The sequence below is a fragment of the Leiobunum rupestre genome, chromosome 2 (genome assembly GCF_980474605.1).
Source record: "Leiobunum rupestre chromosome 2, qqLeiRupe1.1.hap1, whole genome shotgun sequence".
NCBI lineage: Eukaryota > Metazoa > Arthropoda > Arachnida > Opiliones > Sclerosomatidae > Leiobunum > Leiobunum rupestre.
In genome coordinates, this window is record NC_143385.1 from 42,048,911 (window position 1) to 42,075,475 (window position 26,565).

The following is a 26,565-nucleotide window of genomic DNA, read 5'->3' on the forward strand; positions in this document are numbered from 1 at the left end:
GATACCTTGGTTTATTAATTATTGTTAATAGATAGCAGAGCAGTAAAATTTATCGCCATGTAGTTACTATCAAATGCTCAATCAACTTTTCATGTTCCAATTGCATGCTTGTATGGATATGCTCTCATCAATTTTTGCATGATCCATTTATTGCTCCTGACTTTTCAGATTTCTAGAAACTGATCTGCTGCTTTTGACAGATCAACAGATTGAGATAACTCTTGGTACATGTTTTTTGCACGTTCCAAATTCCATTCTTACCAATTTTTTGAGTGTTCATTTTAAGCTCAATAATAAATTTGCTCAAACCTTTGGAACATGTTACATTTTCTCTCAATCGAATTGAGAGAAATTATGTCAAACTTTTTTGGTGTGAATGTCATGTAGTCCAATGTAAAATGCTATAAAATCTCAAACACAATATTAAAAAAAATATATTTCAGGTTTTGAATGATAAAGATAATGCAACTGGACCTAATCCATCTACTATAGAGGAATTTAAAGTCAAAAACAAAATTCTTGTGGAGAAAATTTTTGAATTAGAAAAACAGCTTGCTAAATATACAGTATCAAAAGAGGTAAGACCATTATTTTTAATATCATGTTAATTTAATTTGTGAAAATAAATGGTGGTGGACCTTGGCAGCTGAAGGGACCGAAATTTTATATTTTCAAAACCAATGCCAACCAGTTATAATATTTTACCAAATATTTAAGTAAAAGTAAAAAAAGTTGAAAGGCAAATAATTAACATTTGTATTTCTGAGTTTGAACATCATGTTCTGTTATCCAATTTTTAAACAAATTTCCTCACAAAGTTATTCAACTTAAAGGATCTTAATAACTATAGATTAGTAGCACTCCGTAGCTTTGGCCATGGCCGCCATTGTGGGCGCGAATTTTTTATGAATAGGAAAAAGCATGGGTGACGTCGTTTGACGTAGCACTGCCATTACTCTATTATTATTATTGTCTTAAAAAATTTTATTTTTAATGAAGTTGTTTTTGACGTATTGAACTTTCAGTCATTAGTGGAAGCATAAGTAACATAATAAACAAAAGTATGACACTTTCTATTCACCCAATGCAAATTTTGTAATGATAGCTAGGAGTAACTCAACCTCACACAAAGAGAACGCAACCCAACAAAAGTCGTGCATTTTCTTGTGTTCATTTTTCATTGGTTAGACGCTTTAGCGCCTGCTGCCGTCGGAAGGAGAAAATTCGTAAATTGTCTTCCCCTCGCCCGTAAAACGTCAGTGTAAAGGCTCGACCAATGAAATTTGTACACAACACTGCCTTGTGTTTGTATCTCCTAGTCTGTTTCGCCAAATGACCTACCGACGGACTGACAAATCTCCGCGAACTGCTCGTAGTATTTGGAGGATGCCTGGAACATTGCCCCCTGGATTAAGAGAAGGCCTAGAAATGGCCAGGTGTTGAATTTTTTAAACTGGCAAAATCAATTTTAGTTTTATGCCTCTGTTGGCCAAAAGATGGCCCTAGATCTTTCCATTTTGACGTCATCAAGTCAGGCTGACAGCGAAAGATCGGCTGCTATTGCTTAAGGGCATTGGCTTATGCGATAATATTTAAAATTCCCGCCTTGATCGTCTCGATATAAAGGTTGGAAATTGCGCCATCTACTGAGTGTTTCGCGAGCGTGTAAAAAATGTTTGCCGCCCCCTGTAGAAAAACGATTTCTAGGCCTTCTCTTAATCCAGGGGGCAATGCCTGGAAAATCGCCGCCGATCCGCGGACCGCTGGCAGCCTTTTCGACTAACCAGCCAAGGCCTATTGAAAGTTGAAATACTTTCCAAAGTTTACATAACACTTACTTTTAGAAAATAATGATGAATTATATAATTGGAAGACAAAAATTACTATTATAAACACTGGCTCTAATTCAGAAGTTAGTTATTTTCGCATTTCAAACCTAAACGCGTGTACGCTCTTATTTCTCATCATCCAACTAGCCAGCTATTTTGCGAACGGAAAGAGTAGGAAGGGCCGAGTTACGGTCATGGTTACGGTATGATTATCAAATAGCAGATATCATAAGGTCCCCATAAGCAAAGGTCTGGGCCAAATTTTTGACAATCACATACCAGTTATTTTAAGAGGTAGGTATTCAAAATCTGCACCCCCTAGTGGCTACATCCTCAACTATGCATTTCTGAAATAAATATCATCATGAATGCGCACAAGCCGTGCGTGAACGGTTTTAAACTTGGAACCACGGGGGATAAATCTCCGCCGCGAGCCCTTAGCACCATAGTCAAGGCTTATTCGAAATTTTATCGCTTAAAAACTTTAAATTAACACTTATCTTTGCAAAATGATTCATAAGAACCTAAAACTGGCCATTATAAATAAGAGTTGTGTTTCTGAAGGTATTTATTTTTTAAATTTGAGATTTAGACGCGTTTTCTGTGGCATTTATCAACCCTATCGTTAAAGCCAAAAGAAATTAACACGGAGTAGTTCCGGAAATATATAAAAATAACAATTTAACAGTACAGTTTTTCACAAATTGTAGTTTAATTTTACTTCGTCGGGTTTCCTACATAAACGAAATAAATTTTTTTTGCCTTTTTCCATAGACCGAACCATGAATATATTTAACAATGAATGGCCCTACTACGATGTCGCTTTGAAAAGGGTGGTAGCTTATGAGCCGAGTGACGCGTTTACATGTTTCCAAGCTCCAATCAGGAGAGACTAGGAAATGACGTTTATTAAGTCCTCGATAGGTCATAGCAGCAGGAATTAGCTTCGATGGGCTATAATAATGTTTCGGGATTTATCAAGTTTAGCAGATGAATGTGTTAGGAGTGAATTCGTAGACATTTTAACTTCGAAATATGCGCCATTAATAATGGACAGTGGGGCAACGGACCATATGACGTCATACTGTGCTAAATTTGTTTCTTATAATGACCTCGAAACTGACATTGAAGTAGCAGGTGGAGGAACTTTAAAAAGTACAGGAAAAGGAAGCGTTCGCATTGTACTAGACCAAGAATGTGGAGGTTGGATGTTAACCTTACGCGACACGCTATATGTACCGGATTTGGGAGGAAACCTATTATCTGCGTCACAAATCACGTGAAAAGGGCTCAATGTTTCACTTGGCAACCAAGAGGCTACAATCGCTAACAATTGTGACGTCATCGCCACAGGAAAGAACGAAGACAGCCTGTATAATTTCAGAGAAGAGAACAATACAAAGCCACGCAAAACATGGTTGACTAACGCGAAGTCAAAATCAGAAGACCTATGGCACAAACGGTTGGGTCATCTACATATCGCTGTGGTTCAAGAGCTTGGCACAAAAAACACACTATCTGTAGAAATTGATGAAGAGTCGAGGGAAGGCAACTACGAAGTCTGTATGCTGGGTAAAATTAAAACAAATACTAATACACTCCGACGTGGTGGTACCTATAACGCCGATTTCTAAAGGTGTAGTTAAATATTTCGTCACATTTATAGATGATAACACGAGATATACAGAAGTACACATGTTACAACGAAAGAGCGAAGTTGAAGATAAATTTGACGAATACCGAAGAAGAGTCGAGAATTTCCAAGGAAAGAAAATAGTTGTACTTAGAAGCGACAATGGAGGGGGATATTTAGGAAACTCCTTCAAGGCAAATCTAATGAAATTGGGAATAGATAGACAATTAACCGTCCCAGGAACACCCCAACAAAATGGCGTAGCGGAGCGATCAAACCAGACGATTCTTGACACAGCTAGATGTATGTTACTCGAATATGGAATGCCCACGTCATTTTGGGCTGATGCTGTAAATACTGCCACTTTTGTCAGAAATCGATGCCCAACAGTCGCGAACAAAGGTGTAACTCCCTTAGAACTTTGGAAGGGTAAACCCGTCAACCTATCGCACCTAAGGGTTTTTGGATATCTAACCTGGGCGGTTAACAAACGCCAATCTACCAAATTTGCTAAGGGAATAGCTTGCGTCTTCATTGGATATGACAATCATGCAAAAGCATACCGACTTTGGGATCCAGAAAAGGACCAAGTTTTCATAAGCCGCGACGTAACATTTGAGGAAAATGTTTTTCCTCTCAAGACTCAGAAAGAAAAGGGAAACAATACAAATATGTGGAGCGCAATGAACCAGAGGTTACTCCTGAAGACGCGACGCCACCTTATAGCGAGTCTGAAAATGAGTATGAAAGCTTGCCTTCGAGAAGCTCTCCTGAAGAGGACGCGAACGGTACCTCAGACGAGGATGTTACTTCGGACGACGAGGAAAACGGTAGCACCGGCGACGATGAAGAAGAAACCCCACAGCAAGCGACATCGAGAACCGGCAGACCACCCAAAAGACCACCCTGGATGAAAGATTACGTTGTAGATGAGAAACCAAAATGTAACACGGCGATATTGACCAGAGATTCAGACCCTCAAACTCCAAAAGAAGCACTGGGTAGAACAGATAGTTCGAAACGGAAACAAGCCGCGCTTGAAGAAGCGGAAAACCTTTTACGTAACAGAACATTCGAATTTTCTGAGACACCGAAACAAAAGACAATTCGCAGCAAATGGATATTTAAAACGGAATATGACGAAAAAGGGAATTTAGCTAGACATCGAGCTCGATTAGTGGCATTGGGCAATACAAAACGACCTGGATTGGATTTTTACCAAACGTATTCGCCAGTTGTGCAAATGAAGACCACGATAATTTTATTCGGGATAGCTGCTGAGAAAAATTTTGCCATACACCATTTAGACATAAAAGCAGAGTATCTAAACGCGGATATTGACGAAATACCCGAGAATTTTCGTGAACTGTGCGATGAACTGAGAAGCACATTCCCTAATATTCCTACAAAACCGAACCTATACGAAGAAGATAACGTTCTAAAATCGAAGAAGAGCATATACGGACTACATCAATCTGGAAGATTGTGGAACAGACATCCCGATAAATTCCTCAAGTCACAAGGGCTACAAAGATCTCGAGCGGATCCATGCGTATATTATTGCACAAATAGATAATTAATAGTCACCACCTATGTGGACGATTTAGTACTATACGTAAAACTAGAAGAAATTGCAAACCTAAAGAAAGCTTTTAACGGTCAGTTTGAAGTCAAAGACCTAGGTGATGCGAGACACATTCTATCAATCAGGGTGTGAAGGATAGAAGACATACCAGAAGAGTCAAAAGAAAATAGAAGTACACACAGACTCGGATTGGGGATCGGATATTATCGACAGACGATCATTTAGCGGATAAATCATTAAAGTAGGAGGAGCAGCTGTTAGTTGGTCAAGCATGAAGCAGAGATGTACAGCACTGAGCACTGTCAAAGCGGAGTTTGTTGCTTTGAGCGAATGCGGAAAAGAATGTACATGTATACGAAATCTTTTACAAGAAATTGGTCAGGACGAGTTCATAGGTTTTCTGTTGTACACGTTACCACACTATGCTTTAGTCTTTGATTAGGGATAATTTTTCGTTTTCTTAAAGCTAAAGGTGCAGTGTTGCGATCGGCAACCGTGATAAAAACGGATTCTGCTAACTTAGAAGCTTCGTCCCAAATTAAGTCGAATTTTTCGGGGTTCCTTACTTCCATTAAGGAAGTTATGGTAGCTTTGCAAATAGCGATAGCTTCAGTTAGAACGACTCTCGAACTTTGTAAATATTCCGACAAGGAGTTGGTAATACCTAATATTTCATCTAAAGCCGTAATCAAAATCAAGTTAGTGAGGTTTTGTAATTGCAATATGTACCAAGTTCTCCAATGCTAATAGAACTGAATAAAATCTTATTCTGAAGTAACGAAGACCGTTTTTTTTGCTCCACCAGCTAGTGTCGCAGCTTTGTGGCATTTTAAGTACTATTTCGTAGCCCAGCTCTTTTTGAGAATTATCAAAACATTCACTCCTAATAACTGAATTGCTTTGGAAATTATAGATCGCTTGAACTAGTCCGAGTAATTCCCCAACCGCGAATATATTGGAGCAGAATTCAACCAAAACTAAATTTAAACGATGGCCATAGCAATGGACATACGGACAATTTCCACCTACTGCCTTCTCTATTTGAACCCTTACCCCTTTTACGTGCCCACTCATTACACTGGCCCCATCATAAGTCTGAGCAATGCAATTTTCAATTTTCAGTCCATTCTCCGTCAAAAGGGTAATTATAGCCAAGCTGATGCTTTCAGAGTCGATCTTATGCAAAGTCGCTCGATGACTTAGGCCTAGGGTGGTGCCTTGGGTATTAGGTTAGCTAATTATTAAAAAAAATCTGTGTATGCTAAAAATCGCTTTACTACGCCAATTTACTTTCTAGTATACCTAATGCAAACACTCAGCTGTTCTACTCCCGCATTATCTCTAGTCTCATCGGCAATTACCCGAACAGAAACCACCTGATTCATTAACATCATTTACCATCATTCGCCTAACAAAATTTCCACTAAGGTTAATCAGCTCATTTTGGACAGTGCTATGTATGTATTTATCATTATTTGGCATACTTTCGCACTTGGCTTTTAAGTCGGGACAATTTCTCTTTAATAAATCTAAAATTTCTACGAAATTGCCCCTGTTCCCATTTACATCGTCCGACTTATTCCCCCGAAGAGCGAGATATTGTTGGGCGCATAGTACTATTATCTGCACGTGAGCAGCTAAGACATCTCTGTTTCTAGCAACGTCTGTTTTATGATGCTGATCAACCTGACATACTATTGAGCCTCTAGATTTCGATTCCAAATAGTCTGAATATTTTTATAAGACTGTTGGTGTAAAGATTTAGTCGAAGTAAAGTGTTCTTCGAACTTTTTGTCCATATATTTCCAGTCCGAAAACCCCTCAATAAATCCCGTATTTCTGCCACCTAAAAAATGCCGACAACAAAAACAAACTTTATCGTTTGCTATAGAATATTCGAGCATTTGGTATTTGGTGTACCAAGAAGTGAATCCTCGGTTTTTACCACCCATTAGGGTTTTGGGAAAAGACGCGAGGTTTGGTTGAACGGGCAGACAATCGTTATCTAAACTAATATCTAGAGCAATTAATCGTCTTACGTTTGAATTGTCTATATTCACACTTGAGGCTCTATTAGAGGATTCAACCAAAATTTACGATAACTCAGAATTTAGAACTACCTCCTTAGCTGGACTGACATCGACATTGGGTAAAATGTCAACAACATTTTTTTTTACTGTTTACAGTCTCTGTAAAACCTAGAGTCCCCTGAATTCAGATTATTTATTTTAGCTGACGGTTGAAGAAATCGTTCCATTGCGTCTTTCTGACTACTAACTATGCTCGCTTCTCTCTTACATCTTTGGCGTTTTTGGGCCCCTGACATAAACTTTCGGGAACTCATTCTTGTTTTAGTTTTTAAAGTAAACAACTACAGATATTACGCCTTTTAAAAATGGTACCACTATAGTCTTAAAAAAACTAGTTTTAAGAATGGCACAACCAATAGTTAGGTTCAAAATATCTAGCTACTAAAAGCTTGAAAAAAGCCAACTAACCATATAAACTAGTCCGAAATGTTTTTATTTAAAACAAGCGCAGTACGGCTTCTTTAAACCTCTAGGAAAGCAACTAGTCATCTTTTCAATGAATTTTAGACCCCTAGAAGGCACCTTTTCTTAGATTGGAGGCCCCAAGTAGGCCCATAGTTCTTAAAATGGAGGCCAGCTAAGTACGCCCAAATTATTCCACTTGTGCCTACCGCTGGTGGCGCTACTGGCCGAAAATCCAACTACGTCAAACCGCTCTAAACACATAAAGGTGTTTCTACACTGTGTCTTAATTTGATCGGCCCAGGCGTTTTTCTCAAAAACTATAGTGGCTAGAAATTTGAAATTATCAGGATATACTATACTCTCTCGGAGAGGACCTTTTTCTTTTGAAATTTTAAGAAAAATCATGAAATTTTTATTTTTTGAACGATAGGTGGTAGACGAAAATTTTCAATCAGCAAGTTGTAGAGCGTACTCGAAAACCTTTTATGAAATTGGTTTGGTCAAAAACGGACAATACAATTTACATAGTAGAATTCCAGAATTCACGCGTCTTATTTGGGGCAAGAATGTTGCAAGAAGTCCACGAAACTAAAGACGAGTGGGCCGCGGGTCGAATAAGGTCAGCCCGTACCGTTGCTTAAGCCGGCGGATATTTAAAAAGCCTTGCGTTTTGAAAAAACGGTTGGGCGGACTCCCTATCTGACAAAATAAAAGCGGGTTCATTAATTCATTGAAACAAGCGTATGTTGGCGTACGTTGTTACGCCCGCGGGATATTTCAGGCGTAGGGTAGAACCGTACAAACCTCTTCGGGCAGGTTATTGGGTACAGCGCGCGCACTTATTTCGGGTAGTATTATGAAATAGCAACATATATTGGGCGCGAGCTTGTAACGTACAAATTTAAAAGTCGCAAGACGGTATTACAACAACAGTGCAGAAACCCCCATTGTTAAGGCGGTAACTGCCCGCGATATATATCGATTACACAAAAATGCATAATATTGTTAAACGTCATTTACTTGGACCAAATATACTCGTCTGGCTTGGCTGTACTAGCAACAGCACAATTTTCGAAATATTTGACGAAATACTTTAACGTCAATATTCCGTCATCTACAGTTAAGACAATTTTAGTAATAGGAAAGGCGCTACCTTAGAGCAAGACTCAAGCGAATCTTAATACCTTTATTTGAGAGAAACGAGTTTTTAATCTAGAATAATAATAATGATATACTATAGAGACAGATACTTCATGGTTTAAAATAAACTTTTATTAAAAAAGAATATTGGGGAAGCTTTTCGACCGCACTCGCTCCTTATCTGTCACTATAGTATATTACTTACTATTTACTAGTTTAAATTAACCATGGTTAAATTTTGCGTTTAAGATAATAACAATGATAATCTAATAATGGATGTGTACAAAAAGATGGTTTCAATTGATTTTAAAAGTGACGTATTCTAATGTAGAATCATTTGAGGATTCTTATTTCGAAATTCTTTCAAAAGTAACGTATCTCGACATACTTGATTCGTGCTATCAGGTAGCGAGCGCTGGGTAGAAGGCAATGTCGACTTATCCCATGCATTTAGGGAGAGAGGGTATTCAAGGGTCTCATGAGGTGGTCATACTTCCTTTGGTATCCCACCGATGGGCGAAGTCTTTATACATCTCTCGACCCTGATTAGTCTTTGCGAACTTTTCTGTCCCACTGAACCCACTAGCCCGATGAATTCAATTGTTAGAGTGAATGGTATGTTCATATCATAACCGACCAAAATTAATTGTAACAGTTACGACCATATTGTATTGCGTATTGAACCCAGTTTGAGAAGAGAAACAACTTGTAATCCGACTTTGTTTGACATTTAATAATCACGTTCCATTACCTTTATTAATGACCGATAGGTCTTCGATCAAAAAAATGTGCAAAACTCGGACCACATAAGCATTCGAGTTGGAAATTCCGGCTATTACTTTTTTACTTTTGACTCTAGGTTGATGTCGCCCGAGTGTCGCGCATTTCTTTTTAAATTGGTCCGAGTATCATTTTATAATGTTTTCACATTTGTTAGGGTTTAGCTTTGTTGTCCCCTTTTTTGATGGGCGTTTTACCATTTTTCGTCAGACCACGTCACTTACCCACGTGGCCAGTTCGCCTCTTAATGTATATAAGAAACATGTAACTGATGTTGCTAGCACCACCCCGGGGTGTTAATTTCTAAGTTGGTTCTTACTGATTGCCATTCATATTAGCAAGTCTTTAGTCTGAGACGAAAGTTAAAATATGTTGTGCCCCATCAGCTATCATATACTTATTTTAATTATTTGACTATGTCTGTTCTGTATTGCATTTATACTGATTTTTACTATACTATGAATACCGAAAAAAAAACCACAAAGGTTGCGTTGGCTTACTGTAATGAACTTGGTTCTATGAATATGCTACGAATAGACTTTCGCACAGTGCGTAAACAATTGTACTCGTCTGGAGTTTCACGGGTTTTTCTCGATTTTACTTAGATTTATTATCCCCCCCCCCCCCCCCCCCCCATTGAAAGCAAGATCGGATTACGCCAAGGGTGTCCACTCTCCCCGTTACTTTTCGTCATTTTTCTGGATGAACTAGCTATCAAATTGTCCTCGTTAAGAGTGGGTGCTTCTCTTCCTAAGTACGACGACCAGGAATACTTAGTTGATGGCGAATTCACTGTCATACCATGCTTAATGTATGCGGACGATATAGTTTTGTTGGCCAACGGTAGTGATGATTTACAGTTGTTATTGGATGAGTGTTCAAGGTTTGGAGAGGCGAAAGGGTTGTCTTTTAGTATTGAAAAATCGAACGTTCTGCCGCTCATTTCAGCGTCATCTACCTGTACTCGCAATTTCGTTCTACAGCGGAAGGAAATAAAAGTTGTTGATTCGTATAAGTATCTGGGAGTTGTATTTTCATCAGGAATAAATTATTTGGAAAAATGGGAATCGGGCTTGGTGGCTAAAGGAAACAAACTCCGCTGGATGACTCGAAATTTAGCTTCAAATTCGTACAATTCCTATTCGGTTGCGAGAACTCTGTGGAAGACTGTCGCTGTCCCCGTGCTCACCTACGCCAATGAGGTTCTTGACATTTCGAAAACGGTGCAAGACTCTCTCGACTACGCTCAGTGCGAGGTCGGTCGTTACGCGTTAAGTGCTGGACCGATGGCGGCGCACGCGGCCATCAAAGGTGAAATGGGCTGGAGCCTCATGGTTGAACGTGAAGCCCGAAGCAAATTGAAATACCGTGGATGGTTGAAGTTTATGTCCCCAAGCCGGATTGCTAAGAAGATTTACATCGTCGCGCGTAACACGAGCCATTTTGTCCCCCGTTTTAAACGACGAACAGCTAATCTCGATCGGGCTTATGGTGTTGGTACGGAACGGTTTAAGGCACTCACGGAGGCTCAGTGGAATGTGTATGTCGATCGAGACGTAGACAGGAACGCCGAAGCAAAGTGGGAAAAAAAGGTCGCGAATCACAGGTCTCTCCAGATTTACAAGAACAAAGCCAAGCCGAGCAGTGAAGATTTCTACGACGGGAGTTTGTCGAGTGGTCTTCTCTTTCAAGCGCGGACAGGAGCCCTTTTAACCGGCGATAGGTGCGAACAGCTCTTTGGCAGCTCCAGTCGTTGCGTACAGTGCGGAGCTGAAAGAGAAACGCTAGAACACGTCCTTCTGGAATGCCCGGCGCTGGCGATTTTTCCGGAGATCGAAGACTGGAGAGAGGGGTCCTTTTATCTGCCCTTGGAAAACATCATGGGGTTTACGGATAGCGAGTGGAACCCGCCATTTTTAAAACATCTCCTCACTAAATGGTTCTGGCAAAAGAAGTCGGCAAGAGATCTCGCTGAGAGTAGCGGATGAAGACTCTAAATATTTCTTTTTCTTTTTATCAATTGTTACGTATTGTATTTTTTAAATTTTGCTCCTCAAAATAATTGCTGGTTGTGCTCCCCAAAGCGGAGCCGCCCTGTTTTAAAAGGGCGCGTTGTATACCGCGAACCGAATAAATCCATTCATTCATTCATTCATATAGACATTTTGGTTTTAGGTATTTCTAAATGAGTTTTGATTCCAGCGTCACCCGACTAGATACCAGAATTAACATGTAATGTAATTACTAGTATTTTGATTTGTCGATGTTAAAGACAAACTACACGTCTTTAGAGATGAATTTTTATCTTCCTATAATGGTAATCTTCCTACTTGAAAGATGTATCTTAGCAGGATACTATTGCCGAAAATAACTTATTTACTAACTTTAAGAGAGTATAACTTTTTTGGAATTGGGGGGTAAAACTATATCTTTCCCCGTGAGTGAGAGACACGAGCGTAGAAGATTAAGTTGTAAATCAGCGCCGCTGTCATCGTAGCTGACCTTCCTTGCTTGGGTTATACTCACTTTAAAATTATAAAATTGAAAAGTTAAGAAAATTGCTACACTTTAACACCTATTGTTACCTTCATTTGAGAATAAAAGTTAGAATACGTCGATGTGGAAAGGGAGAGAGGGGAGAGGGAGGGCGGAAGACGACAGACCAGACGACGTTATGACGCGCAATACATTATTTCGTTAAAATTAAATAATTGTTAGATGAAACTAAAAATTACATATTTATTTCATTTAAAATGGCTGTGTCCCCTAGTGGCGAAATTGGGACTTAAAAAATTTCAGTTTTTGGACTTAAAAAGGAGCCAAAAACCGGCTTTTGTACCAGTTTACAACATTTTGCGCATTAAGGAGGGCTTCGTTGCAAATATTACCTGTTAAAATTTTATACTTGTCTCACCATTATCTTGCAAGATCACGGGCTTTGCAAATTATAGTTGTTTATTGTGCGCTTCTGTAACATGACTTGATTATCTGGGGCTTCAGTTCTTTGATTTAACTATAAAGATCCTCAGTGTAAGTAATTAATTTTGGCGGTTCGGTAATAGTATTTTAGTATCACGGTATTTGGTAATGCGTATTTTACAATCGCAGGCTTCAGCAATAGTATTTTATTATCGCGGATGCAAACCATGCTGCATTACAAAACACAGGCGTCAGCCCTCAATTTTTAAATTTGATTTGATCTACAAAATTATGTTTCACTTAAAAAAACATTTCAAACACAATAACGCCAATCTGACTGCAAAATCCATTCTTACAAGCGCCATTGGGGGCCTGCATTTGATAAAAAAAACTTTCCGTTCGGGAGGAAGGCCGATATTGTAAACGGGCAAGAGCCCGTAGCCAAATATGACCCGTTTCACGTTTTTCAAACATCATTAACAGGGATTTTGCCCATAGGGACTCTGCCCGCGGTCGTTTGAGCCCGCTAAAAGTGTTGCGCCCGCTTACCTCTACACGAAACCGTCTAATTTATGCCAACTGAATTTCCCATGTTTTTTTTATTTTGCACTACTCTGTCGCTTAAAGTGAGGCTCCATTTTAGTATTTAAAGAGACACCGCTTCGTTTTAAAATCATTCTCTGTGTTGTAAATGGGTTCAATAAATATAACTTCTTTATGAATAATGAGTAGTTTATTATTTAATTAGTTAAATTAGGCATAGTTAATAATATACATTTTACATACATAAGTATATGTATTTGTACCCCGCTGCTCCGCCTTAAGCACTACAGCGGCCACCTAAAACAACCAGCCCCGGACAAAAGTGGACATTTTACATACAGTAGAGTGATTGATAAAACGGCTTGGTCAGGAGTAAAACCACACAAAGAAAAACAAGAATGCGGACGCTATGATTTTACAGGGTTGCCAACCACTAATACTAAATATTTCCCCAATGACGTTATGGCATAGATCTATTAACATTATCACACTCCCCCTCTATGACATATCAATTTGAAGTCAAATTCGTAAATTTAATAGTGTTAAACAATGACGGAAAAGAGATTTAGTTAAGGTTTTCGTAAAAATATCTGCAGGATTGTCAACTGATTTCACATAACTCACATTACATATCTTGTCATCAAATACTTTTTCACAGATGAATCGATACCGAATGTCGATATGTTTTGAACGGTGATTCTCGCGGTTATTTTTAGCAAGGGCAATAGCCGATTGATTATCACACAATACCAAAGGTTTAGTACAATTTATATTAAAGTCTTTAAGGTTATTAAGAATTGACTCGAGCCATAACAGTTCAGTTAGTGCATATGTTAGCGCTACATATTCAGCCTCAGCTGTCGACTGTGCAATAGATTGTTGTTTTACCGATCTCCATGAAATTGGTGTTGAACCCATGTAGACCACAAATCCGCAATGAGAGTGTCTACTGTCTATATCCGCACCCCAATCGCTGTCACTATAGAGAATCAGTGGCGGATTATCAATATGACTATAAATCAGTCCGTAGTTTGCTGTATTCAGTACATATCGCAACAGTTGTTGCAACCGAAACCAATGAACACGACCGGGGTTAGCATTAAATTGTGATAATTTGATGACTGAATAGATAATGTCTGGCCGAGTGCGTTGTGCTATAAATAATAAGCATACGATAAGTGCTGGATAAGGAATGTCTTGCATATCTCTTTTGTCTTCTTCTGTCGTTGGACAGTTCTTTGTTAAAACCGTATTCTGTACCATCGGTAGACTGATGGACTTACATTCGGTAATAAAAAAATCGTTTGCCGACGTCATTGATGTACTGAGTCTGATGCATTTTCAGTGTCCCATCATCTCGGAAGTCAAACATGACCCCAAGTAATTTCTTGAGTGGACCAAGATGTTTCAATGAAGACTTTGTTGATAATAGCTTGTATGCGTCCTGTATCCCTCCTGCGGTTTTAGCGAGAACAACAAGGTCGTCAACATAAACTAAAACTATCAAGCCGGAGGGTTTGAAGTAAACACAATTCGTGCCATACAGTTTGAAGAAACCCAGTTCCTTGAAACTATTGTCCAGTTCTTTAAACCATTGCCGGCCACTTTGAGGTAAACCATAGAGGGCCCTTTTTAATTTCAAGCAATTGTGAACTGGATCTACTTTTTCATACCCCGGAATCTGTCGCATGTATACATTGTCATCCAATGTCCCATATAAATATGCGTTTGTAACGTCCATGTGCCCAACCGAAACAAATCACGAACAGTGATATAAAGAGACGTATGAGTGAAAAATGTATGCTGGCCTTCATAGGACGTATCAATTATGCCAAGAGACAATTAGAGGAGGCTGGCGAAACATTCTTCTTCTTCATATTCTATGTTATAGAAAAGTTTCCTTAGTGTCCCAATGCGGGCACGAGATGATGGTTCATACGCCTTTCGTAGGGCTTCCCACATCCCTTCGGGTGTTGTCTCGCCATCAACTATACTCCTCACAATGGGGGATAAACCAAGCCCAATAGTGGCATACGCCTTTGTTTTTTGAAGGTTATATCTGAATATCACGTAAGCTGCTGCCGTAGAGGCAGGTGGGACTTCTTTTTGGTTTACTATCTCCCATACACCTTGCCCTCTAAGAAACATCTCTATTTCATAGCGCCAATTTCGGTAGTTACTTGAGTCTAATTTCTCAACTTGGCCCTGAAACGATACTGCTTCTCCATCCGCCATTATGTCTATGACGTTCAATGCGAAGCCTAATTTAACCCTAATTCGATCCCCAGCAGAGATGCCATTTGTTGTAGATGGGTTCAATAAATATAACTTCTTTATGAATAATGAGTAGTTTATTATTTAATTAGTTAAATTAGGCATAGTTAATAATATACATTTTACATACAGTAGAGTGAACGATAAAACGGCTTGGTCAGGAGTAAGACCACACAAAGAAAAACAAGAATGAGCACGCTATGATTTTACAGGGTTGCCAACCACTAATACTAAATATTTCCCCAATGACGTTATGGCATAGATCTATTAACATTATCACACTCTGAACATACTCCAGTAAAATAAAAAGATGCCTCGTTATACCTGTGAACAGCGGTCCAGGATGGTCGAATTATACTACGGAGATGGTCAACGAAATGCACGTGAAGTGAGTCGATTATTTCAAATGTTGTATCCTGACAGTCGTCCAAATCACCAGACTGTTCTCCGTGCTGTCCGTGACTTTGAAAACGAAGGCAACGTGAATCACAGATTCGGCGGACCTGGCAATGACAACATCAACATGCAAGACACAGTCATCGCCTACTTTGTCGCCTACCCTCGAGCAAGCATAAGAATGGCCTGCTCTGATTTGAACTTGTCAAAGTACTACGTTTGGAGTGTCCTTGACCGTCATAACTATCACCCATGTCGTGCCACGCTCCAGCAAGAACTTTACGATGGTGATCAGCGACTTCGGCTGGATTTCTGTAACTGATTTTGTACTATGGACGACGGAAACGAAGATTTCCTCCGTTTGATTCTTGTGTCCGACGAGTGCTCCTTTTGGAGAGACGGCCCGTTTAACAGCCAAAATAACCACATGTGGAGTGATAGAAATCCGCACTGGCGATTTCCTCACCACAATCAGGTACAATTCCGTTTAAACGTCTGGGCTGGTCTTCTGGGAGATCACGTTATTGGGCTATTTTTTCTTCCGCGTCGACTCAATGGGCAGAACTACCTGACCTTTCTACAAAATGAAGTCGCAGACGAGTGCGAAGATGTGCCATTAGTCGACGTCCCACGCCTTTGGTTCCAGCATGACGATGCACCTGCCCACCAAGAAAGAAACGCCGTGCCTTAACAACGAGTTCCCTGGGCGATGGATAGGCAAGAACGGTCCAGTACGGTGGTCTCCTAGGTCCCCAGATTTCGCCCCGCCGGAGGAAGTGTATAAAACGCCTGTCACTAACGAAGAAGATCTACGGCAGAGAATCATCGCAGCGTTCCAACTCGTAACTCCCGAGATGGTCCGTGCTTCGTTTCAAAATATGCTTCATCGCGCACGGATTTGTATTACAGCGGACGGTGGAATTATTGAACCTCATTTAAAATAATATGCGTTAATTCTGGAATTTTACTATGTAAATTGTATTTTCTCTAAATAATTATTTAAAATGATTTGGCTTAAAAAACAGTCCCTTTTTTATCTTTACAAACACGATCATTTCAAATTAGATAGGTTTCTCTTTCTTTTGCATGAGACGTAAACCTTTTTGGGTAGTACCAACTTTTTTTTCATTACGTATTATTTCTATGAAAAATCGTCCGTTTTTGACTAAACCAATTTCATTGAAGGTTTTCGAGTACGCTCTACAACTTGTTGATTGAAAATATTTGTCTACCACCTATCGTTCAAAAAACAATTCAAAACGTTGAAACATTTCACGATTTTTCTGTAAATTCCAAAAGAAAAGGGTCCTCCCTGAGAGAGTATATCCTGATAATTTCACATTTCTAGCAACTATAGTTTTTGAGAAAAACGCCTGGGCCGATCAAATTAAGACACCCTGTATATACGCGAATTGATTGAAACCCAGAAAATACGATTGAAATACGTTAGTTCAGAACTGAACATTGCCGACCAGTTAACTAAAGTACTGCGGAGTCCACGAATGCACCAACATCATAAAAGAATAGGGATCATAGATCCAGGAGGAGTGTTAGGAAGTAAAAACAATATGCCCGGTAACCTTAAGCCTTGTCACTGCTTCTTCAAACTCTGAAAATCACGAGCTTCTATCCTTTTTTATTTCCGGACACATGACTAATGCCGTCACTAGATAAGCTCAAACCCTAATTCTAGGTACTACCAGCCGACCCTATTATATATTCATGAATAAAAATATTCGTGACCGAACCTAAGATACGGGTTAAAATAGGGGCTTTGGGTGGGTAAAAGATGTATGCTAGAGGGAAAATAGGATTATTTAATGGTAGTTTAGAGTTTATAGGGTAAAATACCTTATTTCACAAGATTAAAGGGTGTATTGATATATACTAATGGGGCCAGAGTAAAAATAGCGGCGTTGAGTGGGAAAATCTATTTTAAAAAATAAAGATATATTAGAGTTTTGGGAAGAAATTAGGGTTTTTAGAGTAAATTACATTATTTCACGAGAAAAAAAACTGGTTTTTCACAACATATTAAAGGTAACGGGGTTAAAATAGGTTCTTAGGGGAGAATAACATATTATTTTATTCTATAACTTTCTATTTCGCAATAACTCCACGACAGACTATCATTCACCGAATTCGTTCTTTGTCATACCTATGTTAATTATGTTACTTATGGTGGAACTAAGCTATGTTCCACGTGATATTAAATGATTGACTATCATTTAGCTATCGCTGGTACGGTGGCAAAATAATCTTAGAGCCAAGATCATGTTGTGACATTATTGGATTTTTCAATGGGGTTATAAAGTATGTAGTTAGGTAGATGCATTCTTGATTCGTTATTTTTTACTTTGGTGCCAGCTTTAAATAGGCCTTTTCCACGGTCTTAAATTGACTTAACCCTAGAATCATGGTACCCTGCCCATTTAGCTCATCAGTATAGATGGCCACGAACTTTAACAAATCTGGATATTTTTAATTTTTGGGAGTGTATTTTAAGAGAACTCTTTAAAATATATTTTTTATACTTAGGCTATGGCAAATATGACCAGAGAAATTTTTAATGATGATCCATCTATCAGCTACAAGATGAAATATAGCAATCTACAAAAACATGTATGTATATTGCATAATGCATTATGTTTACACGAAATGGTTAAGCAATAAAATAAGGGCTGCGCTTAAAATTGACATTAATATATTTTTCACATCAGTGAACTTAACATTTAAATCATGGTTGTTGAGATGTCTACATACATGAATAGCTATGTTAGGTACTGCTAGGAGGCGCCACTAAGTATGTATCAGTGGTAGTTAGCCATACAGACCAAAAAGGCATCCGGTATGTGGATGTTGGATGAATATTCATTGGTCATCTGAATAACACTATTCATATTATGGCAACAATCACAATATAGATAAAATAGATGAGCTGATAGCAATCAAGGACTAATTGATTAACCATAAATGTTATTACTATCTAAACTAAAAACATTTTACATGACCTATACAAATTAGGGCCCTCTTATGTAACTCATTAAAATAAGAATCAGTTCTTTTGTTTTTCAGGTATTAAAATTGTCAGAGGAAAATTTCGAGCTGAAAATAGAAATGGAAAAAGTTAAAATTGATATTCCACGTTTTAAAATGGAAATTTCAACTTTGCAATCACTAATCGAGGTTTTGAAATCAGATATAAAAAATAAAGATAACATTATCCAAGAACTAACCAATGTAGGAAGCTCCTCCAAGTTGAAAAATGTAAGGGTAAATAAACATTTAACAACTAATTTTCCATAGGCATGATAATAATAATACTGATTATTACCAAAAGTGTGGGAACATTTCTAAACTGAACTTTATTCTCCACGTACATTGAAGAGGGAATGAAGTTTGAAAATTTAAATTAACACTTAGTGAGAATCCTCGAAACTTAGAAATGACTGAAAAAGTAAATGGGGCGTTTATCAGATACACTACCGCCATCTATCTTATGGTTTTTAGAATTACGTTCCATAACTATATAAATTACAAAAATATAATGTATTGTCTTTGAATAAATGTGCTCTATATCCATAAGATCATTATGGGGATATTTAGTATTGGAAATTATTTGAACCGATATGTGTGCTTTCGGTAAATAACATTTGACATTACAGCTAGTCGAAATTGTAATCCTTTGGTACTGTATACAAAAACCCTTAATAAACACGTGTGCTCATAACTATACTGAAAAAAATTTGCTAATTTTATCTCATTTATACTAACGTTTCTGCCTGATATCTAATTAAAGGTGGCACAATTTTTTTTAACAATTATTGAATTGTGAATTCTGCCCATTCCCAAAAATTTGCGATGCCCTAAACTGTATATCAATAATACATTCCCATTAAATTAATTACAGGATAAAAACCTTGAAACAGAAGTTCAAAAATCAGAAAGCATTGATTTCAACCATAAACATAATGAAAGCTCAAGCATGAAGAGGCTGTTAGATGGAAAAACATACAAAATTGTATCAGAAAACAAAAGACTTCATAATGAAATTAAAAGGGTATGTTGAAATTAGGATTGTCTGATTTTAAGATTTAAAAAAATCATTTATTTAAATGATTACACTTTAATGTATAATTGTAATATAAATGTACAAAAGTAGTTTTGATAGCACTACCAATGCAGACCAAATAAGTTATAATATGTTCATTATTAAAATTATAATATATATATTACCTCTGTATGCAAATAAATAATCAATTTGTCAAGAATCAAAAATAAAATAAAAATAAATTGATAATAAATTTGGGATTAAATCAAATCAATTTTGTTCATGTTCATCACCTTTCCAAAGGCAGAATTATTAATTACAAATTAGCTGCATTTACAGCTTTGACAAAATCTTACAACGAACCTTTTTATTTTTTATTTAGCATCAACATGAGATTGAAGAGGTACGGAAGCGCAACAAAACCTTAACAGAACAAAACAGAAGGGTGTTAGATTCCTTGGAAGAAAAGGACAAATTAATTTCAACTCTGAAGAAGCAAATTCCTTCTCCCCACTCTATGACTCCAAGACAGTACAAATCATATGTCGTTACTAAAATGTATGAAGAAAAAATTGTCAATCTCGAAAAGGAGCTAGCTTCACTGGTAAAGATGATTTAAATAATTTGAGTTAATGTAAAAAAAGAATTTGGTAACTTGAGTACATAGCAGTGTAAAACCACCAATTTGTGTTTTCAGGCTCCTGACACTGTAAGGCTAAAAAAACCAATTTTAATTATTTCATTGTTTCCAAGAATGCGCAATTTACGTAAAAGTGGTTTTTGTAATTTTTTTGCTTTGTATATTTTGAATCCCCAAGAGAAAACGAGGCCTTAGGTGCTTGGTTAAGTGTTGAAAGTGTCTAATTTAGTTTTTCCCGTAATTTGTATATGTGTTGTTACAGTTTTTCATGTTCTTTAACAGAACTGTAACAACACATATACAAATTACGGGAAAAAATAAATTAGACACTTTCAACACTTAACCGAGCGCCTAAGGCTTCGTTTTCTCTGTTTGTTAGAGGATTATTCGACAGCATGCGCCTCACCCCAGTGTAATTGTTTTGTTTAAGCTTTATTTGAGTTTTATGTTAAGAAATAAACAGTTGTTTTAATGAACCTGGTTTACGTATTTCTATTGCTCCACCGTAACATTACATGGTGTCAGAATTACTCAACGTTTCAGTGATTCCGGTAGTCATCGTCTATGCCCAAGTCTATGTATATGTGTTGTTACAGTTCTGTTAAAGAACATGAAAAACTGTAACAACACATATACAAATTACGGGAAAAAATAAATTAGACACTTTCAACACTTAACCGAGCGCCTAAGGCTTCGTTTTCTCTGTTTGTTAGAGGATTATTCGACAGCATGCGCCTCACCCCAGTGTAATTGTTTTGTTTAAGCTTTATTTGAGTTTTATGTTAAGAAATAAACAGTTGTTTTAATGAACCTGGTTTACGTATTTCTATTGCTCCACCGTAACATTACATGGTGTCAGAATTACTCAACGTTTCAGTGATTCCGGTAGTCATCGTCTATGCCCAAGTTGAAGCCAGAGGAGAGTAAAAAAGCGACAAAGGTCTGTTTTTCCTCGGATAGCGTTTTGGCTACCTTTATGGCAGGAACTCTGTATCCGGTTTCAACCCCGGAATCATTCAACTTCAACAATCCTATTGAATGGAGCGCTTGGAAACGCCGTTTCGAGAGATTCCGCCTAGCTTCGGGACTGAAGAAACAATCAGGGGAGGAGCAGGTGAATGCACTTTTATACATTATGGGAGATAAGTCAGAAGATGTTTTTGAAGCCTTCAAGCTCAACTCGGAGGAACGGCTACTATACGACAAGGTGATGGAACAATTCGATGACCACTTTGTCGGCAAGCGGAACATTCCATATGAGAGGGCGAAGTTTAACAGTCGTAATCAGGCTGTAAGGGAATCGAGTTTGGTGAGATAAATGATGGCTTGATCAGAGACCGTTTTGTTGTGACCATCAGGGACAAAGCCCTGTCACGGCAAATACAGTTTGATACGGATTTAACACCTGGAAAAGCGGTAAATAAAGCCCAACAGGTTGAAGCGGTCAACCGACAACAAGTCGAGATGGGTACTAAAGGTCAAGTTCAGCCATGGTGGAGTAACTGCAAGCTACTTCTCAAAACCAGTTAAAAGGTCGACGACAAAGACCGAGGAGAAGTCTTCAAGGAAATGATAAGGTCCAAAGGCAGCAGTTGTAACAGACCTGTACAAGATGTTGAGGTAGTCAGAGCCATGGTCTGAAGCAGTGTCCAGCATTCAATGCAACGTGCCGTAGGTGTCATAGAAAGGGAAATTTCCAGAAGCAATGGCGTACTAAGTCCACGAGCCTTCAGGAGGTTACTGGAACGGAAAAGTGGTCAGGTGAAAAGTCTGATGCATTTCTAGGGGCGGTGTCCGAGTATATACAATCAAACCGGTGGATGGTCGATGTCGCTGTCAATGGGGCGAACTTTCAGTTTAAAGCGGACACAGGAATGGAGGCAAACGCGGTTCCAGAGTCATTAATCAAAGAATTTCTAGCCGTCAGGTTATTTGGTCCTGGTCAGATGCAGTTACAGTGTCTTGTTTTCGCCGTAGTTAAACTGGCGTGTGGCGTGGTGGAGATTGAGGACAAGGTTTACGTTATAAAGCATCTGATGGGTCCTCTCTTAGGATTACAAGCCATTCAGAGCGGTCGTATAGACCAGCTGTCCACAGCGGGAGTTCAAGCAGTTGTTCAGCGGTTTGGGAAAAATTCCTAAGGAATATCGAATCAAACTAAAGTTAGCAGCGGAACCGTATGCTCTAACAACCCCGAGAAGAGTGACGATTCCGTTAATGGGAAAACTCAAGGAGGAACTTGAAAAGATGATCCGGCAGGGTGTCATAAGGTCAGTTGACGAGCCCACTGATTGGTGTGCGCCAATGGTCATAGTACGGAAACCGTCAGGGGATATCAGAATCTGCGTTGACTCAACAAGCAGGTTGCTAAAGAACAGGATCAAATGCCAGTGGTGGATCATATTTTGGGTCAGTTGGCTGATGCAAAGGTATTCAGCAAACTAGACTGCAATTCCGGGTATTGGCTACTACCACTCTTCGAAGATTCAATGAAACTCACAACGTTTATAACGCCGTACGGGAGATATTATTTCACCAGGTTACCCTTTGGTCTCAGTTCGTCGGCGGAGCATTACCAAAAGCGAATCAGGAAATGCATCGAGGGTATAGACAAAGCTGTGAATCTCCAAGACAATATTTTAGTCTGGGGAACAAATACTGAAGACCAAGATGTACACTTGAGACGGTCTTTAGCAACATTGGCAAGTAACGGAATTACTATAAAATGTTAGTTCAGCAGAGTTTTTGAAATTCTTGGGACATTCGATTAGTTACACTGGTATCCGGCCTGATATGGACAAGGTCAGGGCGATCAAAGAAATGAAGCCACCGTCTAGTATTTCTGAAGTAAGAAGACTTTTGGGTATGATTCATTATTTGACAAAAATTTATTCCGAAGATGGCGGAGAACCTACAGCCGCTTGGGGTCCGCCGCAGGAGGAGGCGTTTCCATTTGTTATTAAGCCAGTTTTGGGTATATTTAATCTGTCAAGGGAGACGACCATATCGGCTGACGCTTTAAACTACGGTATTGGAGCACTACTTCAACAGAAACGGTCAGATGGGTCCGTCAAGGTCATTGCTTACGCTTCGAAGTCTCTCACTGATGCCGAAAAGCGATTTAAAGACTTCGTTACTGGCATCACGATCAACCTGGAGACGGACCATAAGCCATTACTAGCGGTATTGCAGACCAAATGCCATATGGGTATTGTAAAATGTAGAGACCGAGCCAGACAATCAGTGTGGGGGCCTGAAATTTCCAAGGAAATAGAGGAGTTGATAAAAAACTGCGGATAATGCGTCAAAGAAGCGTCGAATTGTCATGAACCGTTAATACCGACAGAGTTTCCAGTCCGACCCTGGCAGGTTGTGGCCATGGATATCCTGTACTGTGATGCTAAATGGTTACTCCTGATATCTGACTACTACTCTAGCGATCTAGAGTTGATCCAGTTCAAGGACCAGATGACTGGTACCATAATCAACGCCACTAAATCTATCTTTGCGAGATACAGTATCCCTGAGATTGTTAGATCGGATAATGGGTCACAGTTGGCGACGACACGGACTGGTGCATTCAAGAGATTTTCGGAGGAGTATGGGTTCAAGTCCGTAACCAGCAGTCCGAAATATTCGCAGAGCAACGGGTTTATAGAAGCCGCTGTCAAGATCGTAAAAGGCAGGTTAAAGAAGTCTAACGACCTCTACTTAGGGCTTCTAGCGTATCGTGCTACTCCTTTAACGAACGGCTATAGCCTGGCATAGCTCCTGATGAACAAACGACTACGTACAACAGTTCCGATCCGTTATTCCAGTCTCCTTCCAGCCATCCCACCACGAGAGGTTGTCGTTCAAAAAGAAGCGCAGTCCAAGTTGGCACAGAAGACCAATTACGACAGTCGCCATGGCGTCCGTGACTTGAAGGACGGAGGTCGAGTGTGGATTCTGGACAAAAGAGTCGACGGACGAGTTATCCGGTAAGCTGAGCGCCAACGTCGAAGGGAGAGCTACAACGGAATCGCTATCATATCATTCCGCTACCTGGACCAGAGATTGATACGTGGTACGACCAGTCACTGCCAGGGCATGTATCCAGTCCCAGCCAGCTACAATTGGAGTCCAGTCCTGATTCTGTCTCTGGTACCATTTCAAATGTTAATCAGAATGACACTGGTTCGTCAGCGTTAGCAATCAGTTCAACTAATCAGCCAAGGTCAAGTCCAGTGACGGCGTTTGAACAGAAATCCACACATCACCACAAGATCGGGCAGAGCCGTGGTACCACCGAAACGTTTGGACTTATGAATTTAACTTTGTATTAGTAATTATAAAAGTCGTGGAGGATGTGTTGTTACGGTTCTGTTAAAGAACATGAAAAACTAGGTGGTTCATTCCGATTTTTTTATCTACCCTTTAAATTGATATATATAGCTGTACTGTTTGTTAAAGGATTATTCGACAGCATAATTATGCGCCTTACCCCACTGTAATTGTTTTGTTTAAGCTTTATTTGAGTTTTATGTTACGAAATAAACAGTTGTTTTAATGAACATGGTTTACGTATTTCTATTGCCCCACCGTAACATTACAGTTAACTTTCACAGTTTTGAAATGAATGTTTTGGTAATTTTCTTGTATATTTCTATTGTTTTCAGAAAGATCGGTTGCAGCACTCTATGGATGTACTGAAAGATCAAACTGAAAGAGAAGAACACTTAAGAGTTGATTGCAGTCAATTGAAACTGAAAGTATGCAATAGAGCTTTATCAATGATGCAATGTCACATACTTTTTTAAATGAAAAAATCACATAAAATGGCGGTCTTCGTAAAAATCACTTTAGAGTAATGATGGGATTGAAATTTTTCTGACAAGATTTATTTTAAATTTTACAATTTAGTTAAGTTTATAGGTATTTCCCAATATAAAGTTTTCCCAAAATTTATTTTGGCCTTAAAAGTAGTAATATTTTTCCTATTTTTAATCATTTTCAATTTTTGGCTTAGAGATAAAATCTTATAAGGTTCAAAATCATGTATTACTATAGATTGAATCTCTCGAAAAGTATTCATCAGCCACTAATTCTGATGATCTCATTCGAAAACTTAAAGATGACCTTTGTGAATTTGAGAACAGGAATGAATGGCTCCTTGGCAAACTGTTGCAATACGAACCTCAACACATAAAAGTACCGTTTTTTTGTTTAACAAGTAGTGTGTAAATTATGACTAATCCTCTTTTAATATTCAGGATGAAGACAAACCGTCCATTTTTGACACTTTATTACGAGAGAATGCTGAATTAAGAATACAGCTAAGAATGAAAGAAAAATCAGACTCTTGATTATTATTGTACCATTTGGATTTTGGACCGCACTCACTATGATTTAAGTTATTAAATTTTCAATACATAATCGTCTGATTTATTTGTTAATATATCTATAGGTATAAACATGTTTATATATAAAATTCAACAATAATCAGCTAAACTAATACCCTAGGCCCAAGTGTGCTAGCAACCTTTATTGCCATTGATGTTGATAACTTGGTGTATATCTTCAATCCCTTCCTTAAGGCGCTTTACCTACATAGACGAAAACTTCAGCCTCTGATAAAATTACCATGCGCCTGAAAATTAGAAGAAAATCATATTTTTGTGGGAATATTGATCGTAAACTTGGTCTAAGTTACAGTGGCGTAGCCAGGATTTGGTTTCGGGAGGGGGGGGCACACCATTGAAAAAAGTAAGATAATAAAAATATTTGTATGTACGACCATACTTATTGGGGAGCTTGTGTCCCCGTAGGCTATGCTACTGTTATGTTATGTTAAGGAGGAAATAAAATAATAAAGCGAGTATGAAAAGTGTAAACACGTGAGCCCCTTCCTGACCATCGCTACGTTACGATCAGCGCCAGACAGAATTTAGAATGGTGTTCTTAAGATTTCTGTCAGATTAATACGTGATAAGATATGTCTTAAGGGGGAAGACTACAGTGGCCATTGTCTACTTTCGCGCTATTTCAAGCTGAACTTTTTTAATTTTGTTTTTTAACTTATAAAATTAATATTTAGGTGTAGAACAGCCTTTTTTAGTGCTTAAAATAATTAAGTTATTACGTTTTAATTCGGACCCCCCGGAGGTAAACAAGTTGGGCAAGCGCCAAAACTACCCTTTAGTTAGGACCTTATATCTCGTTAACTATTAATATTAGAATTATCAAAATTATTTTAAGCACTAGAGGAAGGTTCATCCTAATAAGAAAAATATAATTCAAT

General features: G+C 38.5%; 1 protein-coding gene across 7 annotated transcripts in view; it reads left to right on the forward strand.

Annotated features, from left to right (window-relative positions):
• The window catches only part of LOC149957549 (centrosomal protein of 290 kDa-like), a 118,281-nt gene extending 92,590 nt beyond the window's left edge, over nucleotides 1-25,691 (forward strand). For 2 of the 7 annotated variants that reach the window (XM_090165621.1, XM_090165617.1), the window contains 8 exons: nucleotides 444-578; nucleotides 18,133-18,216; nucleotides 18,670-18,867; nucleotides 19,505-19,654; nucleotides 20,028-20,249; nucleotides 24,944-25,036; nucleotides 25,335-25,475; nucleotides 25,538-25,691. In XM_090165621.1, the coding sequence (XP_090021747.1) occupies nucleotides 444-578; nucleotides 18,133-18,216; nucleotides 18,670-18,867; nucleotides 19,505-19,654; nucleotides 20,028-20,249; nucleotides 24,944-25,036; nucleotides 25,335-25,475; nucleotides 25,538-25,630 (1,116 nt within the window). In that variant the 3' untranslated portion in view covers nucleotides 25,631-25,691. Of the gene's footprint in view, nucleotides 1-443; nucleotides 579-14,269; nucleotides 14,392-18,132; nucleotides 18,217-18,653; nucleotides 18,868-19,504; nucleotides 19,655-20,027; nucleotides 20,250-24,943; nucleotides 25,037-25,334; nucleotides 25,476-25,537 lie in introns of those variants that run through there. The other 5 variants (XM_090165619.1, XM_090165620.1, XM_090165622.1 and 2 more) reach the window with 5 other exon arrangements.
• The last annotated feature ends 874 nt before the right edge of the window (nucleotides 25,692-26,565 follow it).